Genomic DNA, 17898 nt, shown 5'->3' with positions numbered 1-17898 from the left:
GGGCTAGTGGGAGGTGTCCCTGCCCAGGGCAGGGGGGTTGGAACTCGATGATCTTCAAGGTCCCTTCCAACCTAAACCATTCTGTGATTCTAATTTAGAAGCATTCTGTGTTTGGAAAACGGGACTCGAAGCCCCGAGACAGCAGCTTCAGTGCCCACACCCGGCACCCGCGCTCAGACTAACAGGTTTCTACCACCCTCAGTGTCGAGCAGCAGAACAAATAATTGCAGTCTCTCACCTTGCCGCCTTCTCAACGGAGCTCGGGGAGGAAAACACGTCTGTTTACTGAGCAAATAAAACACTAAGACCTGGGGTTCCTGCAGAGGACGAGGAGAACGCGAGCTCCTTTACAGGCAATTCTCACCTTCATGCCAAAGGTGAAGATGGTGATGAAGACTTTCATTATAAGGGCCAAAGCCAGCTGCCACATGGCGGTGTAAACTCCTGGGCCCGCAGCCCGGTCTGGCAGGTCATCCCCTTTGGTGCTGTTGAAATCGTTCACATACTCGCAGAGCTTGGAAGAGTCCAAAATCCCGCAGTCGTTGAAGAGCTCAGAAATCAGCTCGCTGGTGCTCATTCTGGTGTACTCGTTGGGGAAGGCCAGAACGGCCGTGATCGCCGTCACCACAAACACCTCCAGCACGGGGTATTTACCAAGCTTGGTCGTCTTGCGTCGCCTGCACCAGGCAATGTTGCTGCGAATGAAGAACGCTCCCCAAAGCCCACCGAATATTCCCAAAAGGATGAACGGCACAAGCTCCAGAAGATGCCACGGCATGTGAAACTCCACGTAGAAGAGAACCAGGCGGCTGTTCCCGAAAGGGTTGATGGAGCGCAGGGTGAACGCAGCCACCAGAGCAGCGAAGAAGGAGCGCCACAGTGTCTTGAGAGGAAAGTAGTAACTGACCTAAAAAAGGAAAACCAAAGCAGATTCAGTCGCTTTAACACTTGTCACGACACCGATCGCTGCCCAGTAACAAAATCACCGGTGCGTGAAGGAAAAGCGGGGGCTGAGATCGATGTGCACTGGCTGCGTGCCCTCCTCTCCAGCCAAGCACCCCGGGCTTCGTTCTGAGCTGCCGTTCAAGGCGATGGCAGTGACCGGAGCGGGTCCTGCCCTGCACACCTCCAACACAGCAAGTGCCCCCTATGATCCCTGAAGCGGAGGTGACTTAATCGGATAATAAAAGCTGTTACAAATCAGCTATGAGCTGAATCCGGGGAAAACTATTTGCCTTGCATGCTCTACAAAGTCCCCAAGTGCCGAACAGTAGTGCTCGCCATAGCTGCCACCACAAGTATCGCTCAGCTGAGCGGAACCAGCCCGTTCCTCCTCTGAGCTAAGCCCTGAAGCAAGCAGCAGCGATCCATTTCACGGCTGGCTCAAAAGAACAAGGATCAGGAGTTCCGTGGGGAGCAAAGGGGTTTGATAAGCCAGGTAAGTTTGATCCCAGGTACCCTGGGTCAGAGTGGACGTGCCGGAGGCGGTGGCTGTGAGCGGTCAGTGTTGCTGAGCACGGACAGACCAGGGGAAACCAACAGGTTTGTTGCAAAGCTACGGATAGACATCATCCAAAACAAATTCTCCAGTATTTGTAAGAATTACCTGAAACCCCAATAAGCTTTTAGGTTGCTTGGCCTTGTAAATACACCACCAATCAGTATTCAACAGAGTCTCCTTTCCATACCCAAGCAGTTATGAGCGGACTGTATTTTTAAACCAGCGGGGTCAGTTCTTGCAATAAAACAGCTCGCCAAGAGCTAATACAAAATGCTGATGTTACCTCTTCCAGACTAAAGAGCACTCCTCCGATCGGGGCACCGAAAGCTACAGACACACCAGCAGCTGCAGCTGCTGATAAAACCTAGGAGAGAAAGCAAGGGCAGTCAGACATTTTCAGCCCCTCTCCGCCCCCAAATGTTCTCCATTTTTTGTTTGTCTTTACTTAAATTTGTACGATTTTTATCTCCGGTGAGGGCACAGTAAACCAGGGCCTGACAGCAGGGAAAAGATGGGGGTGAGCCAATTCCCTAAGGAGAAGGGTTGCAAGGAACTACAAAAACATTGGTGTTGGCATTTCAGCAGTCCCGTCCCCAAATGAGCAGAAGTGGCACCGCTGGTATTTACCTTTTTCTGTTTCAGCTGATTTCATGCCATGCTTTCACCTCACTAAAACAGAACAGCAGTAATTTCCCCTCCCAGAACAGACTGACTTTTCCCCTGTCTGCCTGTCTCGCCATCATCCCATTTCTCAGAAGAGGGACACGGGGTGTAAGTAGAGGTGCAGTGCAGCCCAAACCCCTGCCAGCCCACCGGCTGGGTTCTGTCGGGTTTGCTTTAGCAGAAGGTAAATTGGTCAATGTGACACTGCACATCTCACATGAACCCTTCTCCAGCGAGAGAAAAGCCTTACAGCACTGTGAGGAAACACTCCTGAGCTTCGCGTTAGACAGTAGCTTGGGTCTTACACCGCTCCATCGCTGCGTCCCTGAAAGCAAAGCCCTACGGCCAAGCCCAGGTCCCTCAAACGGTCCCAGCACAGTTTGTGGCGTTGCACGGCAAAGACAAACCAGCGTTGGAGAACTGGGTCCGCGGCAGGTTCATCCCATCACAAACGAGACAACGACCTGCGCTGGGGAGATGCTGTGGTGTCACTGCCTAACCAAGACGGCTTTTGCCCCAACTAGGCGCTGTGCTGGGGCACACCGAGAATGTGCCAGAACAGAACAATTTACATTCAGCACAACGCGCCAAACCCACCGTTCTCCCCGCGCTGCCACAGCAGTCTGACAACATCGGCGTCTCCCCGTACCTCTCTACGCTTCGCTTCGTTCTTCCTGTATTTGGTGAAGAGATGACACAAGATGTTCCCACAGCAGCAGGCGACGTGCACCAAGGGCCCCTCTTTGCCCAGGCTCAGCCCAGAGGACACCGCCAACACTAAGGTGATGGTTTTGATGATCAGCGTCCACTTGCCCAGGTACCCTCTAATGATGAAACCACTTAAGATAGTTTTGATCTGGAAGTCAAGCACACAAAGCTCTACAGGCTTTCATTCAAGCCCTGGGCAGAGCTCCTGTTTTACTAGGCGCTCCCAGTCCTGCCCTCAGCTTTCCCCTGCAGCTTCCAGACTCCCTCCCCAGCTATCCAAAGTAACGTACAGTCGGTACTGGGACCCGTGCCGTTCAACATCTTTGTTGGGGACATGAACAGCGAGATGGAGTGCACCCTCCGCAAGTTTGCCGATGATACCAAGCTGAGTGGTGCAGTCGGCACGCTGGAGGGGAGGGATGCCATCCAGAGGGACCGGGACAGGCTGGAGAGGTGGGCCCAAGCCAACCTCGTGCAGTTCAACCAGGCCAAGTCCACGGTCCTACAGCTGGGTCGGGGCAATCCCCAGCACAACTCCAGGCTGGGTGGGGAATGGCTGGAGAACAGCCCTGAGGAGAAGGGCCTGGGGGTGCTGGTGGGTGAGAAGCTCAACATGAGCCGGCAATGGGTGACTGCAGCCCAGAAGGCCAACCGTATCCTGGGCTGCATCAGGAGAAGCGTGGCCAGCAGGGCGAGGGGGGGGATTCTGCCCCTCTACTAAGTGGGTCCAGAGAAGGGCCACAAAGATGCTCTAAGGGCTGGAGCCCCTCTGCTGGGAGGACAGGGTGGGAGAGTTGGGGGGGTTCAGCCTGGAGAAGAGAAGGCCAAAAAGGGGAGAGCTCAGAGCCCCTTCCAGTGCCTAAAGGGGCTCCAGGAGAGCTGGGGGGGAGGGACTCTGGATCAGGGAGGGGAGCCGTGGGGTGAGGGGGAAGGGTTTTAAACTGACAGAGGGGAGACTGAGGTTAGATATTGGGAAGAAATTCCTTCTTGTGAGGGCGGTGATCCCCTGGGGCAGGTTGCCCCGAGAAGCTGTGGCTGCCCCATCCCTGGAGGTGTTCAAGGCCAGGTTGGACGGGGCTTGGAGCAACCTGGGCTGGGGGGAGGTGGCCCTGCCCAGGGCAGGGGGGAAGGACTGGATGATCTTCAAGGTCCCTTCCAACCCAAACCATTCTATGATTCTATGACAAACATCCCCCTGTGCAAAGGCAGAAACAGCCGTTTGAGTCCCTCCTCAGGGCCACTCTCTCTGCTGAAGAAAAACGCGAGGCCAGCTCGGGCAGCCTGCCTTGCACAAACCGTGCTCTTTCGTTTGTACCTCCTGCAGCAAATGCCAAAATATTTTACTTTTTTTAAAGGGATTGCACAGAGGCTTAAGTACCAGACATGTTTCAGTAACAGTTTGGAAAAAAGCATATATTAAGCCACCATCTAAAGTGCAAGAAATTTTTATTCCATAGGAGGTGCACCTAATGTTTGGATGGTGGATCCCCACTCCACCTTAAACAAACCCAACCCGCTTTCACTGTCACTCACCTCTGGGATCCCTGAGCCGCAGGCGTAAGGAGCGAACCCCTTCACAAGTAACACAGCAAGAAGGGAGAATAACAAGGCCCAGATAACGTACATGAAGTAGTTGAGAATATACGCAAACGCCCCCTGAAATCCAAAGAAAGTTACCCAAATCAGATGATTTCAACCGAGACCACATCCAACCCGCGCACCGAAGCAAGCGCACAGAAGCGGCAGGTAATCGCACACGCAGTTATCAGCCAAAAATGAAGAGAATTACAGTAAGTCTGAGGTTTCAAGGACAAGTTGCATTTGCCGGGTTACGGGGATATGACCCAATCTCCAAAGTTCGTTATATAAAATAGCAAACAAGGTCCACAAGTAGCCTGGCACGGGGATAAGTGCTGTCCCAGTCAAGCGGGCAGCTCCGCTGGATAGAGCTGCCAGAAATGCAAGACTGGAGCTTGTCTGGCATTCCTCTAAAACGCCGGTGGGCAAAATATCCTCCAAGCAGCAAGTCTCAGACACACGGCTAAAACACTGCACCCAAAACACGTCAGTGTTTTGCTTCCCCGCTGAGGACAACCCAGAACTTGAGTTTATTTACACCCTTGGAAGACCCCCTCAACGATGAACGTTAAACCACCGAACCACCTAGAGCCTGTGCTTCTGGCATATGCATCCATATACTAGCAAGGGACGACACGGGCTGGGGAAATGGGACATTCGGCAAGAAAACCAGCCGTAGGCACACGTCACCTCTCCATGGCCAAGGATCAGCTGGGACCAGCTCATCCACTCGGGACACTTGTCTCTGTCCGTAAAGGTTGTGTTGGATTTCCAGCAGCAGTGCTCGTGGTTAAACCAGAAGCCGGCTAAGCACACTCCTTCCTTCAGATCTGTCATCCAGTGGGCAGAAATGTCTATCAGACCTGCTAGGGAACCTAGTTTAAAGGGGGGAAAAGAAAATAAAATTCATAATTGCCTTATGCAGACTCAAATATCTGAAGGTTACAGTCCACCCTACTAAATTTTGACTCACCTACCAACAAATAGAGCAGTACTGATACGTCTTACTAATACTAACCTTTATTCTAGAGAGCGCTAAATGGGGAGATTTGCTTAAGTACATATATTGAAAAGGTCAGGAAACAAAGCATGCCTCGTAGCATTGCGAAGGCTGACCATCGCAAACTGCCTTCAAACCCACCCTACATCACTAGAAATTAATTCTCCTCAATTACACTGAAGGAGCACCTATTAACTACAGCGCAGCAAGCAGCCTGAGCGGCAGAGAGGGACACGCTGCACTTCTGGAGGACGCAGACAAAACGCGTCACCGGTCTCCAGCGCGAGAGCTGGAATCCAGGAGTCACTCTAACAACGCGACGACTGCGAATTGAATTTGAATTTGAATTTGGAGAAAACATTTCCAATTCCAATTTAAAAAAGGGAAAAAAAAAAAAAAAAAAAAGGAGGGGAAAGTTACAACTGTGCCAAGCGAAACAAAGCCAGCAGAGAGCCAGCACAGAAAGTAACTCAGATTTTAGAAGAGGAATCTTTAAGCAATTTGTTATTTTTCTGTTGAGAATAACTCCTACGAGCCCCAAAGATAAATGCTGCCATCGGCTCTGTTCTCTGCTAAAACGCCACATCAACACAGAGGCCGGAACGAGACCTCTGATCTGTGCGAGCAAGTGTGAGCACAAGCTCCAGCGGTAGCAATAAACGTTCAGCAAATCCTCCAGTTAATGAAAGACTGGCTAGCAGCTCTCCTATGTAAATATTAACAGAAGATTTCTTTCCTCGTGATGAACGCTTAGCTGCTTTCTATCGGGAAGATCTGTATCCAACTGATTTCCTTCTGCCGCACCGGGGCCAAAGTTTGCTTCTGAAGTCATTCAATACGTTTCAGCCAGTCAACCTCGGAAAGAAGGCCGTCTTCCCAAGAAACACCCCTCACTTTTTATATTTAAGTATAGTAGGAAAAAGAAAAAGAAAGAAAATCTTGCCAGCAGCCCCTGGGACTACGCTCTCCAGCGTTAAGAGCGTTCAGCGAGGACATACACCGGTCCCCTCTGAGCCGCACTCTGATCAGCTCTGTTCTGCCGCATTTTTAATTTTTTTTATTTATTTCAGAGCTCTGTACCAGCAGCAGATCCAGAGCCGTGCCCAGGACAGCTTTCAGTCTCAGCTTTTTGGCTGGCGATTTACACAAACACGGCCTCAAAACACATAAAAGTAATTCTCCGTAGATCGCAAAGCAGCGGCAGAGCCACTCTCGGTGCAGCCCCTCGCACAGCCCCCGCTCCAGAGATGCGACCTCCCGCTCCAGCGATCTGCCGGCGTTTGGGGGAGGAATCGATCCCGACGCTGCAGTGCGAAGCCGGGACTTGGTTTTAGATTGAGGTTTGCTCTTACCTGCCAACAACCCAATGAGAAGCATCAACAACCAGCCCGAGAAGGCATCGCTCACGCTGTGTATCAGCGCCCAGGTGGACTCTTTACTTCGACTGGTGATCTAGAGGAGGGTTTTTTTCAAAAAGAAACAACAATCTGTTAAAGACACTGACCTACTTTGGCGTAAACGCCCTAAAAAGCCCATGGTGAAGTTGTCAGTGGAAGACTAGCCCCTGACATTCAAAACAACAGCTATCGTGACATATTCTGCTTTGAGAAGTGAGAGAAAACAGATCAGGCAGCGGCTGCTCTTACAGCGGGTACAGCAAACGCAGCTCTGGTTAGGAGATGCACAGAACCCATCAAGGATACTGCCATTTTTCCCAGCAAAAGAGAAAGTATTCAAGTAATGCTTTCCTCCTGGGCATCTTCTGCACAGAAACACGACAAAATTCATCCCTTAATCTTTTAAAGCCATAACTTGTTGTAATAGCAAGTTAGCGATATCCCACTGCCACAGGCAGATCTGAAGACTGAAGATGCCATTCAAGAGCTCTGCCCCCGTAATTTATCAATACCGCCTGGTGGGTACCGATACCCACCACCTGCCAGAGCAAACCGAAGCTGTCACCGGCACTTCATAGTCTCCGGCTACTGCGTGACACTGTAAGAGGAACCAGACGCTGCTTTGCGCAGCGGAGACTCTGCCGGTCGCAGGTTTAACGCTGACAGAGGAACGGCCAGGCTGGGAACCCGGCTGTGCTGGTGGCACTGGGAAGAGGGACTGGGACCCATCCGAGATGCCCCAGGAGGGTGAGCTCCTCCGAGGCTCTGGCCCCCGTCTGAGGGCTGAAGCCTGTCAGTGTCACTGCTCTGCTCAACGGGCGACAGGACGGCTATTGTGTGTCCCCATTAGCCCGGCTGCCTCTCCCAAGGGACACATTCCAGTGCACCACTATTATTCCCAGATGAAAAGGCACATTGATGCCAACGACTAATACTCACTAAATGAGGAATAAATCAAGTAAGAATCCTTTCTGCCTGAATGAGCGCCGTTTGGGGTTTTTTTCCCTCTGGATTTTTGTCATTCAGATGCCGCACTGCTGAGTGGAAGTGCTGTTGAACCAAGGCAGGGGTTGGGGTGGGTGCCAAAACTATTCCCTTCATATTTCTTTTCATCGGACCAACCCTACACCTCTTGGGCCAGCAGTAACTTCTGCCTTGACCCGATTTCAACTTCTTTCGGGCAGAACTTTTTACACAAGTATCTCCACAGACAGGAAACAGAGCATCCCGTTCCACTGATGGGCATCATCTTCGTGTACGTGCATCTGCGCCTGGGGGCGTACGTGTGAGAAGACTTTCGGGTTTGTACTCTTAATCCATAGAAGGCAACAGGTTTTTGGGGCAGGAGGAAGCGGGGGCACAGAGCGCCGTAACTGGGTCTGTACTTGCTCATGTTTGGGCACTATACTGTATTTACTGTACGTACCCACACTCTGAGCAGGGACCGCAGTCAGTTTGTGCACTCTTAATAAGACACAAGTTGTTTTGTGAGGTGCAGGAAATAAAAATACAAAATTAAAGAATATTTTGCCAAGCAAATGGACACCCTACAGGAGTTCTTTCTGCCAGCAAGGGTTTCTCGTGAATCAGGAGCACGCTGGAGACATCGGTACTTTATTGAAAGCATCCCTCGCTTTCTCAGCAGATTCCTTTTCTTGTAGAGATCGGTGAAGCCGCAGGAATGAATTCTGGAAGAACTGCACTTAGTTTTCTCAAACATGCAGCGCAGAAAAATTCCAATAAAAAGAGCATCATTCACAACTGCAATTGCATGAGCAGAAAAACAGTCTGTTCCCTTATCAATAAAGAGGATCATGGGTGATTAGACTGTTCCGTTACACACCATGCAAGAGCAATGTCATTCTTCCAAATAACACTGTGCACCTTCCACGAGCAGGAGTGCAGGTTTTGCGATGCTTCAGAGTTGAGCAAGTTTAACACGGCGTAAGAAAATGTGCCATTAAGGCTTTTAAGATGTGAATCAGAAATCCGCTGAAGCTTTTTAAATAAATAAAAGGCTCCAGAAAAGAAGGAGCAATTGATAAACTGCCGCACATTCAATTCAGCCTTCCTTTCCCTCAAACTAAAGATCCTGCGGAGCGGCTCTCAGTTCCCATCCTAAGGGCAATCCCTCCATCCCAGGTGTATCTCCAGCACGTGCCTCCCTCATCCCGCAATCAGGACTAAGATTACCTCTAGCAAGTTCAGTGCCGGCAAGGACTAGTAAGAAATTTTACCTCTCTGTGCCTGTCCCGGTCCCTGGACTTCTCTCGCACCCAATCTATAGTGTTAAAATCTTCATAGGTCCCCACACCAGGAAGAGGTTCCTCCAGGAAATCCATCATTGTGCTTGTGCCGTTCATCCCTCCTCCATTATATGAGGAAAAGCCTGGGGGAGGGGCAAAATTGAACATTTCTTAGTTTTCCCCCTTTTTAGGAAAAAAAAAACAACCCAAAAACAAACACCCACATCACCAAAACACTAACTTAGTGGGAAAACCATAGATTTCAGTGGAAGCGAACAGCTCGTGAGCTGTTTCTTGAGCGAAATACGCCACGCAAGGCTCCCAGGGATGACGTGGGCAGCGCGGGTATGCCCTTCCCCAGCTCCAGCGATCCACGTGGGGATGGGGTCGTTCCTGGAAACAACTGTTCAGGAACCAGCAAAGTTCCTGGTGGACTGACACGGAACAAGTTTTTCTGTGCAGTTCAGTCCAAGCTTCATTCCTTCGCTTGTGCAAGCGCCGAGGCCCCGGCTCCGAGTCAACACCGACACAACCCTTCAGTAATGACTCCACAGATTTTTCTTTCTAAGCCACCGAACGCTGAAAGGGCAAAAATTCCATGGGTTACTCCAAGAAACACTCTCTTAAATGTCAGTGGAGGTGAAAGGTGCCCTGCGGTCTATTACCCATTACGCAAAAGTGTCCTCAGAAAATATAGGTGATGCCACTTTACAGACCAAATACTAGTTCTGAAACTCCCTTGAGCGGCCTTTCGTGCTACTCTCGCCCCCAGAGGCTCTCCATGGCCCTGACAGCTGGAGCTTTACACCTGCTACGATGCTATCTAGGGGGTTTTTTTATTCATTTCTAAAAACTAAAGCCACGTCAGAGGGAAATCACCGTTACAGACCCACACGAGCCAGGACTGGGTGCTGGGAGCCGCCAGCCGACGATGCCCTCGCTTGCAGGACTCAAGCGGTTCTGCACGGCAGCCCTCCCACGCTGACACGGCGGGCGTACAAACCAAGCGCAGGAGAACACCACCTTTGCTGTTCCAAGTGAACTGGGGACAGAACAGCAACTTCTCTGCATTGAGCCCGGCTGATTATGAATTCACACTCCGGAGTTGTCCCACACCCACCAAGCTACACCGGCATCTTGGTCACCGCTCTTTTCCTGTGATGGCCCTACAAGGAGCCAGCAGCCACCTACCAGACTACCTGCTGGGCACCACCTTTCTGTTTAAGAACTGGAGGAGGAAAGGACACAACCAATGCGCCTGAAGGAGGGAAAGACAACTGATAACTCCTCCTCTTGTGCCTACAGCCCACCTCTACCTTCTGCATCCCGTACAAGAGGGAACGGGCACAAAGGTGACCATGGGAAGTTCCATCTCCACCTGAGGAGGGCCTTCTCTGCTGTGAGGGCGGCAGAGCAGTGGCACAGGCTGCCCAGAGAGGTGGGGGAGTCTCCCCCTCTGGAGCCATCCCAAACCCGCCTGGACGCCGTCCTGTGCCACTGCTGGAGGTGCCCCTGCTCTGGTGGGGGTGGGATGGGGGAGCTCCAGAGGGCCCTTCCAGCCCCCACCAGTCTGGGATTCTGTGAAGACAACACACCAGTGAGGCGCAGTCATTCACTCTGCATTTGGAGGGGGCAGAGAACGGAGCTGTGAAGCAGCAGGGAGGTGCGCAGATCACCATCGCTGACATCCCAGCTCTGGAGACCTTTTGGAAAAAAAAAAAAAAAAAAAGTCTTGTCCAATGTCTATTGGTGGTTGGAAAAGGAGAAGAGTAAAGCGCCGCCAGCCAGCTGACACGCCTGTTGAGCCATCTCAGTGAGTGGCTGCCAGCCAGCAGCAAACCAGAGGGACACGGAGGACGGGACACGGAGGGCAGAACACAAACAAGAAGGCAGTAAGAGGCCAAAGTCCTTCGTAGCCCGTTTCTCACCTGAGCGGGGAACCCCGGCCCTGAACAGTCGCAGATCAGTCACTCGGCGACCCACGGCACACCAAAGCCACCGCCATCCCGTACGCTCCGCAGAGCGAGCGGGACTTCACACACTCCCAGTGACCCATACAAGGAGAACATATACCGTGTGTGTTCTGCCTCTAGCAACACGCTGCTACAAAGAGCCTCCGTGGGTCGGGAGGCTGCTCTGTCAGACCTGGGCAGGAGAGTAAATTTAAGCACGGTTCTGTAAGAGACTGAGCGCTTACAGTCATCCGGAAGAACAAAAGAGACGCAAACCCCAAAATCCCATCAAAATTGAAAGGTGGTGGGGAAGAGGAGCTTTAAAACTTCCATACAGAAGGATAACATTTAATATTTAATTTAGCTTATTTAGGTTGTAGATAGCACTAGGGCAAAGAGGTCTTCAGATGGGGAGAAGTAAGGAACTCAAACAGTTGCTCCACCTGATCATCGAAAACCGAGAGAGGGGAATAAGGACCTACGACGCCTTCCCCAGCCCACTTCCCAGACTGGCAGAGCAGCCTCTCAGCAGAGAAAAAGCCACAGGAGAACAAATGAGTCATGTAGCGTAACTGACAGCCACCACAAAATAACCCACTTCAAGGCTCCTTGCTTCAGTTGGGACACAAAAAAAGGTCCACAGAAGTTCTCCAGAGATCTCCCCAAGTGGGGAGCGCACAGACTGTCATGTCAGCCCCACCTGCCCGACTCGTACTGCAAAGAAAATGGGGCACATTTCCCGAGGGCCTCGAGGAATTACTCCCTTTTTAACAACATTTTCGCACTTATGAGGCCAACGGCTTGGAAATACACAAACCGGCATCACCGCTTTCAGAGGCTTCCCCGTTCAAATATCCCCACAGGAAATCCCAAGCAGCGTTCCACAAATCTGACAGACCAAAACCTCCTTGAATAAATCATCCTCCTCGCGAGAGAGAAGCAGGGGCAGCACGTACCGCGCTCAGGCGCCTCCAGCTCCTCCTGCCGCCCCGCTCACCCGCACGAGGCCGGCCGGAGGAGTGCTTCCCACAGCCTCGCACGGCGACGAACCCCCTCTGAAGCAGCTGTGGGATATACGGGACAAGACGAGGCATCGTCCCAGTCAACCACAGCCCAAACTAGTCACACCTCCAGTTCGGAGCTGGAGATCTTCCCAGCAAAGACCATGGACGTGGAGACCGTGACCGCAGCAGAACAACTGAAGCAGGGAGGACAGCCAGGCTTAGATCCAGCGCGACAGCTCGATGGTGGCACTGGGCTGCGACCATGCCACCACCTCCTGGACCGCACAACAGCCCAACACCCGTCCGGGCCGCTCTGTGGCATTCCAGACGTTCTCCCCACAGTCACCAGTTGCTCACCTGGGTCCAATTCCCATTTCCAGGGTATCTCCACCCATTACAGTGGACTTCTAACATCCTGGCTCAGATAACAGCTGCTTTTCTGGGAAAGATAAAATATAAATTTGGGGGCGGAGAGGGGGTTACCAGCTGTTGCTAACAGGACTGAGGAAAGCCAACATCCATCCAGGCAGTTGTCTTAGCTCCGTCCCCCAGACAAGGGAACCACCATCGCCACATCACTTTAAGAGCAGCTTCAGATCCAAGTGACGACGTGGCTCTGGTGGGGGGGTCACAGGATCGCAGACTGGTGGGGGTCGCAATGACCGACCAAAACCTCCTTGAATAAATCATCCTCCTCGCGAGAGAGAAGCAGGGGCAGCACGTACCGCGCTCAGGCGCCTCCAGCTCCTCCTGCCGCCCCGCTCACCCGCACGAGGCCGGCCGGAGGAGTGCTTCCCACAGCCTCGCACGGCGACGAACCCCCTCTGAAGCAGCTGTGGGATATACGGGACAAGACGAGGCATCGTCCCAGTCAACCACAGCCCAAACTAGTCACACCTCCAGTTCGGAGCTGGAGATCTTCCCAGCAAAGGCCATGGACGTGGAGACCGTGACCGCAGCAGAACAACTGAAGCAGGGAGGACAGCCAGGCTTAGATCCAGCGCGACAGCTCGATGGTGGCACTGGGCTGCAACCATGCCACCACCTCCTGGACCGCACAACAGCCCAACACCCATCCGGGCCACTCTATGGCATTCCAGACGTTCTCCCCACAGCCACCAGTTGCTCACCTGGGTCCAATTCCCATTTCCAGGGTATCTCCACCCATTACAGTGGACTTCTAACATCCTGGCTCAGATAACAGCTGCTTTTCTGGGAAAGATAAAATATAAATTTGGGGGTGGAGAGGGGGTTACCAGCTGTTGCTAACAGGACTGAGGAAAGCCAACATCCATCCAGGCAGTTGTCTTAGCTCCGTCCCCCAGACAAGGGAACCACCATCGCCACATCACTTTAAGAGCAGCTTCAGATCCAAGTGACGACGTGGCTCTGGTGGGGGGGTCACAGGATCGCAGACTGGTGGGGGTCGCAACGCCACGGCACCCTCAGATCCACCAAAGACAGCACGCAAAGTCCCATGGGTACCAGCCCGACGGATCCCATCCATCCCACGACCGGCAGCCGCTCGGGGGATCTCTCGAGGGACGGTCTGGCCGGACCCGCACGCCGGGGACCAGCCAGGTGCCCTCTGGAGACTGCTCCCTCCCCAAACCCGCCGGGTTTTATACGGCACAATCAGAGCCCCGAGGTCTCCAGCCCCGCACGGCAATTTCACAGCCCTGTAAGCGGATAACCAGTCCATTTGACAGAAGATAATGAGAAAACGTCCTCATATTTTTTTCCAGGAGTAACACCAGACTATAAAATGGCTGACAGCCATAAATATTTATCAAGATCGTATTTCTTGCCTCAGCTTGTTGCAAATCAAGGATCCGGGGGTAACCAGATAGAAATAAAGGCAGAAAACGAGCTCAGTAACGCCTCCTCAAAACACAGTCAAGATGATCGTCCAGGTCTCCCCACTTCTTAACGTACAGATCTCTAAATCTGTATTTAATGCCGAGAGACAGCAAGTTAAACGTGACCCTGTTAGAGAAGTGCAGTTCATTTTTTTTTAAATACAGATTTGTTAGCGTTTTGATCGCCTCTTCTCCCCAAAACGGGTTAATGTTCCACTTTAGAGTCTGCCTGGCTTAAAAAAAAAAAAAAAGGCAGTGGTTGTTAAAGTTACAGTCCCCTGTCATTTGCAGTGCAGCAAACCCCCAAGGCTTTATTAACTGTCCTGCCAGCGCAGCAAGGTGACAGCCACCGCACCTGCGAGAGGTCTGTCCCCACGCCGCTTCCCCGGTTCTAGCGAATCCGGGAAAAGAAGGGGGTTTTTGCAGACAAAAGGGAGACCGGCAGTAAACAACCATTACACAGCAGAAATCCCACAGCCCACCCCGGCTGCTGGCTGGCCCACCCACCACATCAGGTGTCTGAGGAACTCGCAGATTGTTTTCTGCTTCAGACTTACTAGTTATTACCAGTAGCTTGAGGAAGGCTTGTGCAAGCTGAGTGAGTTTATGACTAGCCCAGATCTGAAATCCCAATTGTTAGTTAGCTGCAACTGGCTAGCCCTGCTGTAGGGAATTGTTCTTTTCCTCAATTGAATGGTTTTAATCCCCCCCGCGCCCCCGGGGTGGCGGCGCCGCCCCCGGCGGCCGTCACATGAGCTGGCCCCTTGCACCTCGCTGGAAGGGGCAGGATTTGAGCGGCACGGGGAGAGGTTGACGCTCGCAGGCAGGCAAGGACGGAGGACGCTGGCTGCACCGGGGACGGTGGCTCCCCCCCATTCGCCCAGAGCGGGGGCTGCGCCCCGAAGCTGCGAGCGGAGGCGCTCAGGCAGCACTCGGGATGTTTTATCCGGCGGAATATATTCCCCAGGACTAAAATCCGCACAGACTCGGCAGCGCCGACAGCTGAAGCTGACTGCGCAAGGGCTTTAAGATGGAGCCCGGCGCGCCGCTCACGCTGCCTGCTCTAGAAGCCGGGCAGGTTCGAGCTGCACGCTCAGACCTCCACATCCCCTTCGCCCCCACAGTCCAACCCCAAAGATCGGGCAAACCCGGCACGTACCCACCTCGCCCAGAGTCTGACCTGGGGGGGGACACCCCAGAGGTCAGCACCCAGTCACCCCCGCCCCACGGGAGATGGTCCCAGCACCCAGCCTGGGACAGAGCCTCCTCTCACCCACCAGCCTCAACCAAGACAATCTTCAACGGAGCGTCCTGGCACTGCTGGGTCAGTCACAGATATACCAAAAAACCCCTTTCTTTTCCCACCTAGCAGACATTCTGCTGGTTCAACAGCCAGCAGCAGTGCTCTTTGCTCACCGTTCCCCCAGGAGAAGCAGCCTCTGGATTGTCCTTTTGTCCTCTCTGCTCAGGAAACCCGCCCCAGCTCTCCCCAACCCCCCCGGCACAGGAGCACTCCTTATCTCCCCAGTCAATGTACATAAGAGCTCAAAGGGGCTGGTGATTAAGTTCTTCTGGCTCCAGTTCGTTAGCGATAGACATTGTTTGAAGGCTACACCCTGGTGGCAAAGGGTGGCTTTGGCCTCACCCCATCCGCTGGCCAGAGGCTGCTCTGACAGCCCTGGGTCTCCAGCTGGAGGTCAAGAAGGAACATCTGGAGGTCAAGGAGGAACACAGGTGAAGAAAAAAGCCTGAGCAGGTATCTCCCAGCTCGGGGATCCATCCCAGAGGGTGGCCCTTCAGCACTTCTAATAGGGGGGTCAATTAGCCCAACGTGCCCGAGGGGCAGCAGTTGAGCCAAGTCCCCTGGCTGGCAAAGGAAAGGCATTGAACCCTGGCGAGAGCGGTAGCCAAGCTGGCCATGCCCAACGCTGCAGCTAGCTGTGCCACCCTTCTCCATGCCCACCCAGCATAGACGAGGACAGGGCTAAACCCCAAAATCCACCCGAAACCGAGCTTCACTAACCCTGCGGCACTTTCAGGTGTCATTTGTTGCTACTGCGATTCTCAGTTCTTGTCCCTAGAGCTCAAAGAGCAAAAAACCTTCTTGAATCCTACAGCACAAAGGAGACCTTCCAGCCATCAAAACGTTTTTAAGTCCTCCTCCGAAAGAAGCGGGGAGCCCAGTCCTGCCTTTGCCCCCTACACTTTAAAGCCCATCCAGAGAGCACCGTGATGTCCGGGCATCGCACCTTGCTCCTCCCGCGCCCAGTGCCTGCCTCGCCGCCGCAACGAGCGCAGAAATGGCCACTTAAGAACAGCATCAAATAAGGCAGAATCGCTGCCCGACTTCCTCACCCAACCAGAACGACTTGAACCGATCCAGAGGAAACCGTTCGTATTTTAATAGTTTTGGAAAGGAATACCAAGGAATTAGAAATCAGCACAACGTACCCTTAAAATGAACCACTTGACAGAAGCAACCCCTCATCTAGGGGATATGACTCGATAAGGCAGCTGTTCCAACACAATTTGCTAAAGGAATCGGGCCTCATAAATCTTCGATTTTTTCAAAAAAAAAAAAAAAAAAAAAAAATCAACAGAATCGAGCTGACCATGCATGTGGCTATCCATGAAGCTCTGGACAGAATTTCCTTTAGAAGGTCTTAAGCAAATTAAGCTCTTGGGGACTAACAGGAAAACTGGCTGAAGACAGAAGATGTTAAAGGCATAAATTCCTACATTTTGGTAAGAGGGGGAAGGCAACAGTGGAATCTCATTCATCTCTGCTTGCACCGGACTATTCGATATATTTGTATGTGGTGCGGAAAAGTGGTGTCTCCACTTACTGTAACTCGTGCTGGGTACCCAGCGCCTCCTCGGCAGCGTTGAAGGACTACGGCTGGACTACAAGAGAGCAGAGGACACTCAACGCTAACACAGCAAAGGCATGCGGGGAGGGGGAAGAGACAGCCGTGAACAGTGCCATGCTCTGAGTCAGCATGTCTGTCTGAAAAATTCGAGCGTCTGCAGATAATGCTCTGCAAGTCATTGCTCAACACTTGAGAGCAGTCAACAAGGAAACAGCTTTTCTCAAAATCCCTTGAACTAAGAAGCAGAAAAGATTTACTGCTGTACAAATGCACTTTGAACATCACGTGCGGTTCTGGTCACCTCTACTGCGGCACAGAAAGGAGGTGATGCCACTAAGATGAAACAACTTCTGGGAAGCATGACTGTACCCTTAAAGGCTGTGCCACCCATCGGCCCTTTGGCCAAGAGCAAAATCTGTGCTTTGACCACAACTTTGAGAAAGCGCTGCTAAGAGGCACTTGCTGCCTGGTGCAACACCATTACCACAGTACTGAGGCTACAAGGAAAACTAGAAAAGCATCGGGGGATTTTATTAGAGAGCCAAGTTTGATTCGCAGGCACAACTCAACAGCCCGGAAGAAAAAAGTCAAGGAAAGTCTTATCTGTTACTTTTTATCGACGAAATGCTGAAGTCCAAACCAGAGAAGATAAGAGAGCATGGGACCCGGGGGTGTTGGTGGACGGCTGGCTGAACATGAGCCAGCAGTGTGCCCAGGTGGCCAAGGCGGCCAACAGCATCCTGGCCTGTGTCAGGAACAGTGTGGCCAGCAGGACTGGGGCAGTGACCGTCCCCCTGTCCTCGGCACTGGTGAGGCCCCACCTCGAGGGCTGCGTTCAGGTTGGGGCCCCTCGCTACAGGACAGACATTGAGGTGCTGGAGCGTGTCCAGAGAAGGGCAACGGAGCTGTGAGGGGTCTGGAGCACACGTCTGGTGAGGGGCGGCTGAGGGCCCTGGGGGTGTCCAGCCTGGAGAAGAGGAGGCTGAGGGGAGACCTTCTCGCTCTCGACAGCTCCTGACAGGAGGGGGGAGCGAGGGGGGGTCGGTCTCTGCTCCCAAGGAACAAGAGGAAACAGCCTCAAGTTGTGCCAGGGGAGGTTTAGGATGGATATTGGGAAAAA

The 17898-nt window shown here is 52.6% G+C and overlaps 1 protein-coding gene across 3 annotated transcripts in view; it reads right to left on the bottom strand.

Annotated features, from left to right (window-relative positions):
• The window catches only part of CLCN5 (chloride channel, voltage-sensitive 5), a 32886-nt gene that overhangs the window by 6626 nt on the left and 8362 nt on the right, over positions 1-17898 (bottom strand). For 2 of the 3 annotated variants that reach the window (XM_009892050.1, XM_009892051.1), the window contains 7 exons: positions 9085-9236; positions 6803-6902; positions 5141-5325; positions 4406-4528; positions 2814-3020; positions 1785-1865; positions 365-907 (listed from right to left, as the gene is read on the bottom strand). In XM_009892050.1, the coding sequence (XP_009890352.1) occupies positions 365-907; positions 1785-1865; positions 2814-3020; positions 4406-4528; positions 5141-5325; positions 6803-6902; positions 9085-9236 (1391 nt within the window). Of the gene's footprint in view, positions 1-364; positions 908-1784; positions 1866-2813; positions 3021-4405; positions 4529-5140; positions 5326-6802; positions 6903-9084; positions 9237-17898 lie in introns of those variants that run through there. The other variant, XM_009892052.1, reaches the window with a different exon arrangement.

This window comes from Charadrius vociferus, unplaced genomic scaffold (assembly GCF_000708025.1).
Source record: "Charadrius vociferus isolate BGI_N301 unplaced genomic scaffold, ASM70802v2 scaffold1279, whole genome shotgun sequence".
NCBI classification, from domain to species: Eukaryota; Metazoa; Chordata; class Aves; order Charadriiformes; family Charadriidae; genus Charadrius; species Charadrius vociferus.
This window is presented reverse-complemented; position numbering and strand designations above follow the sequence as displayed.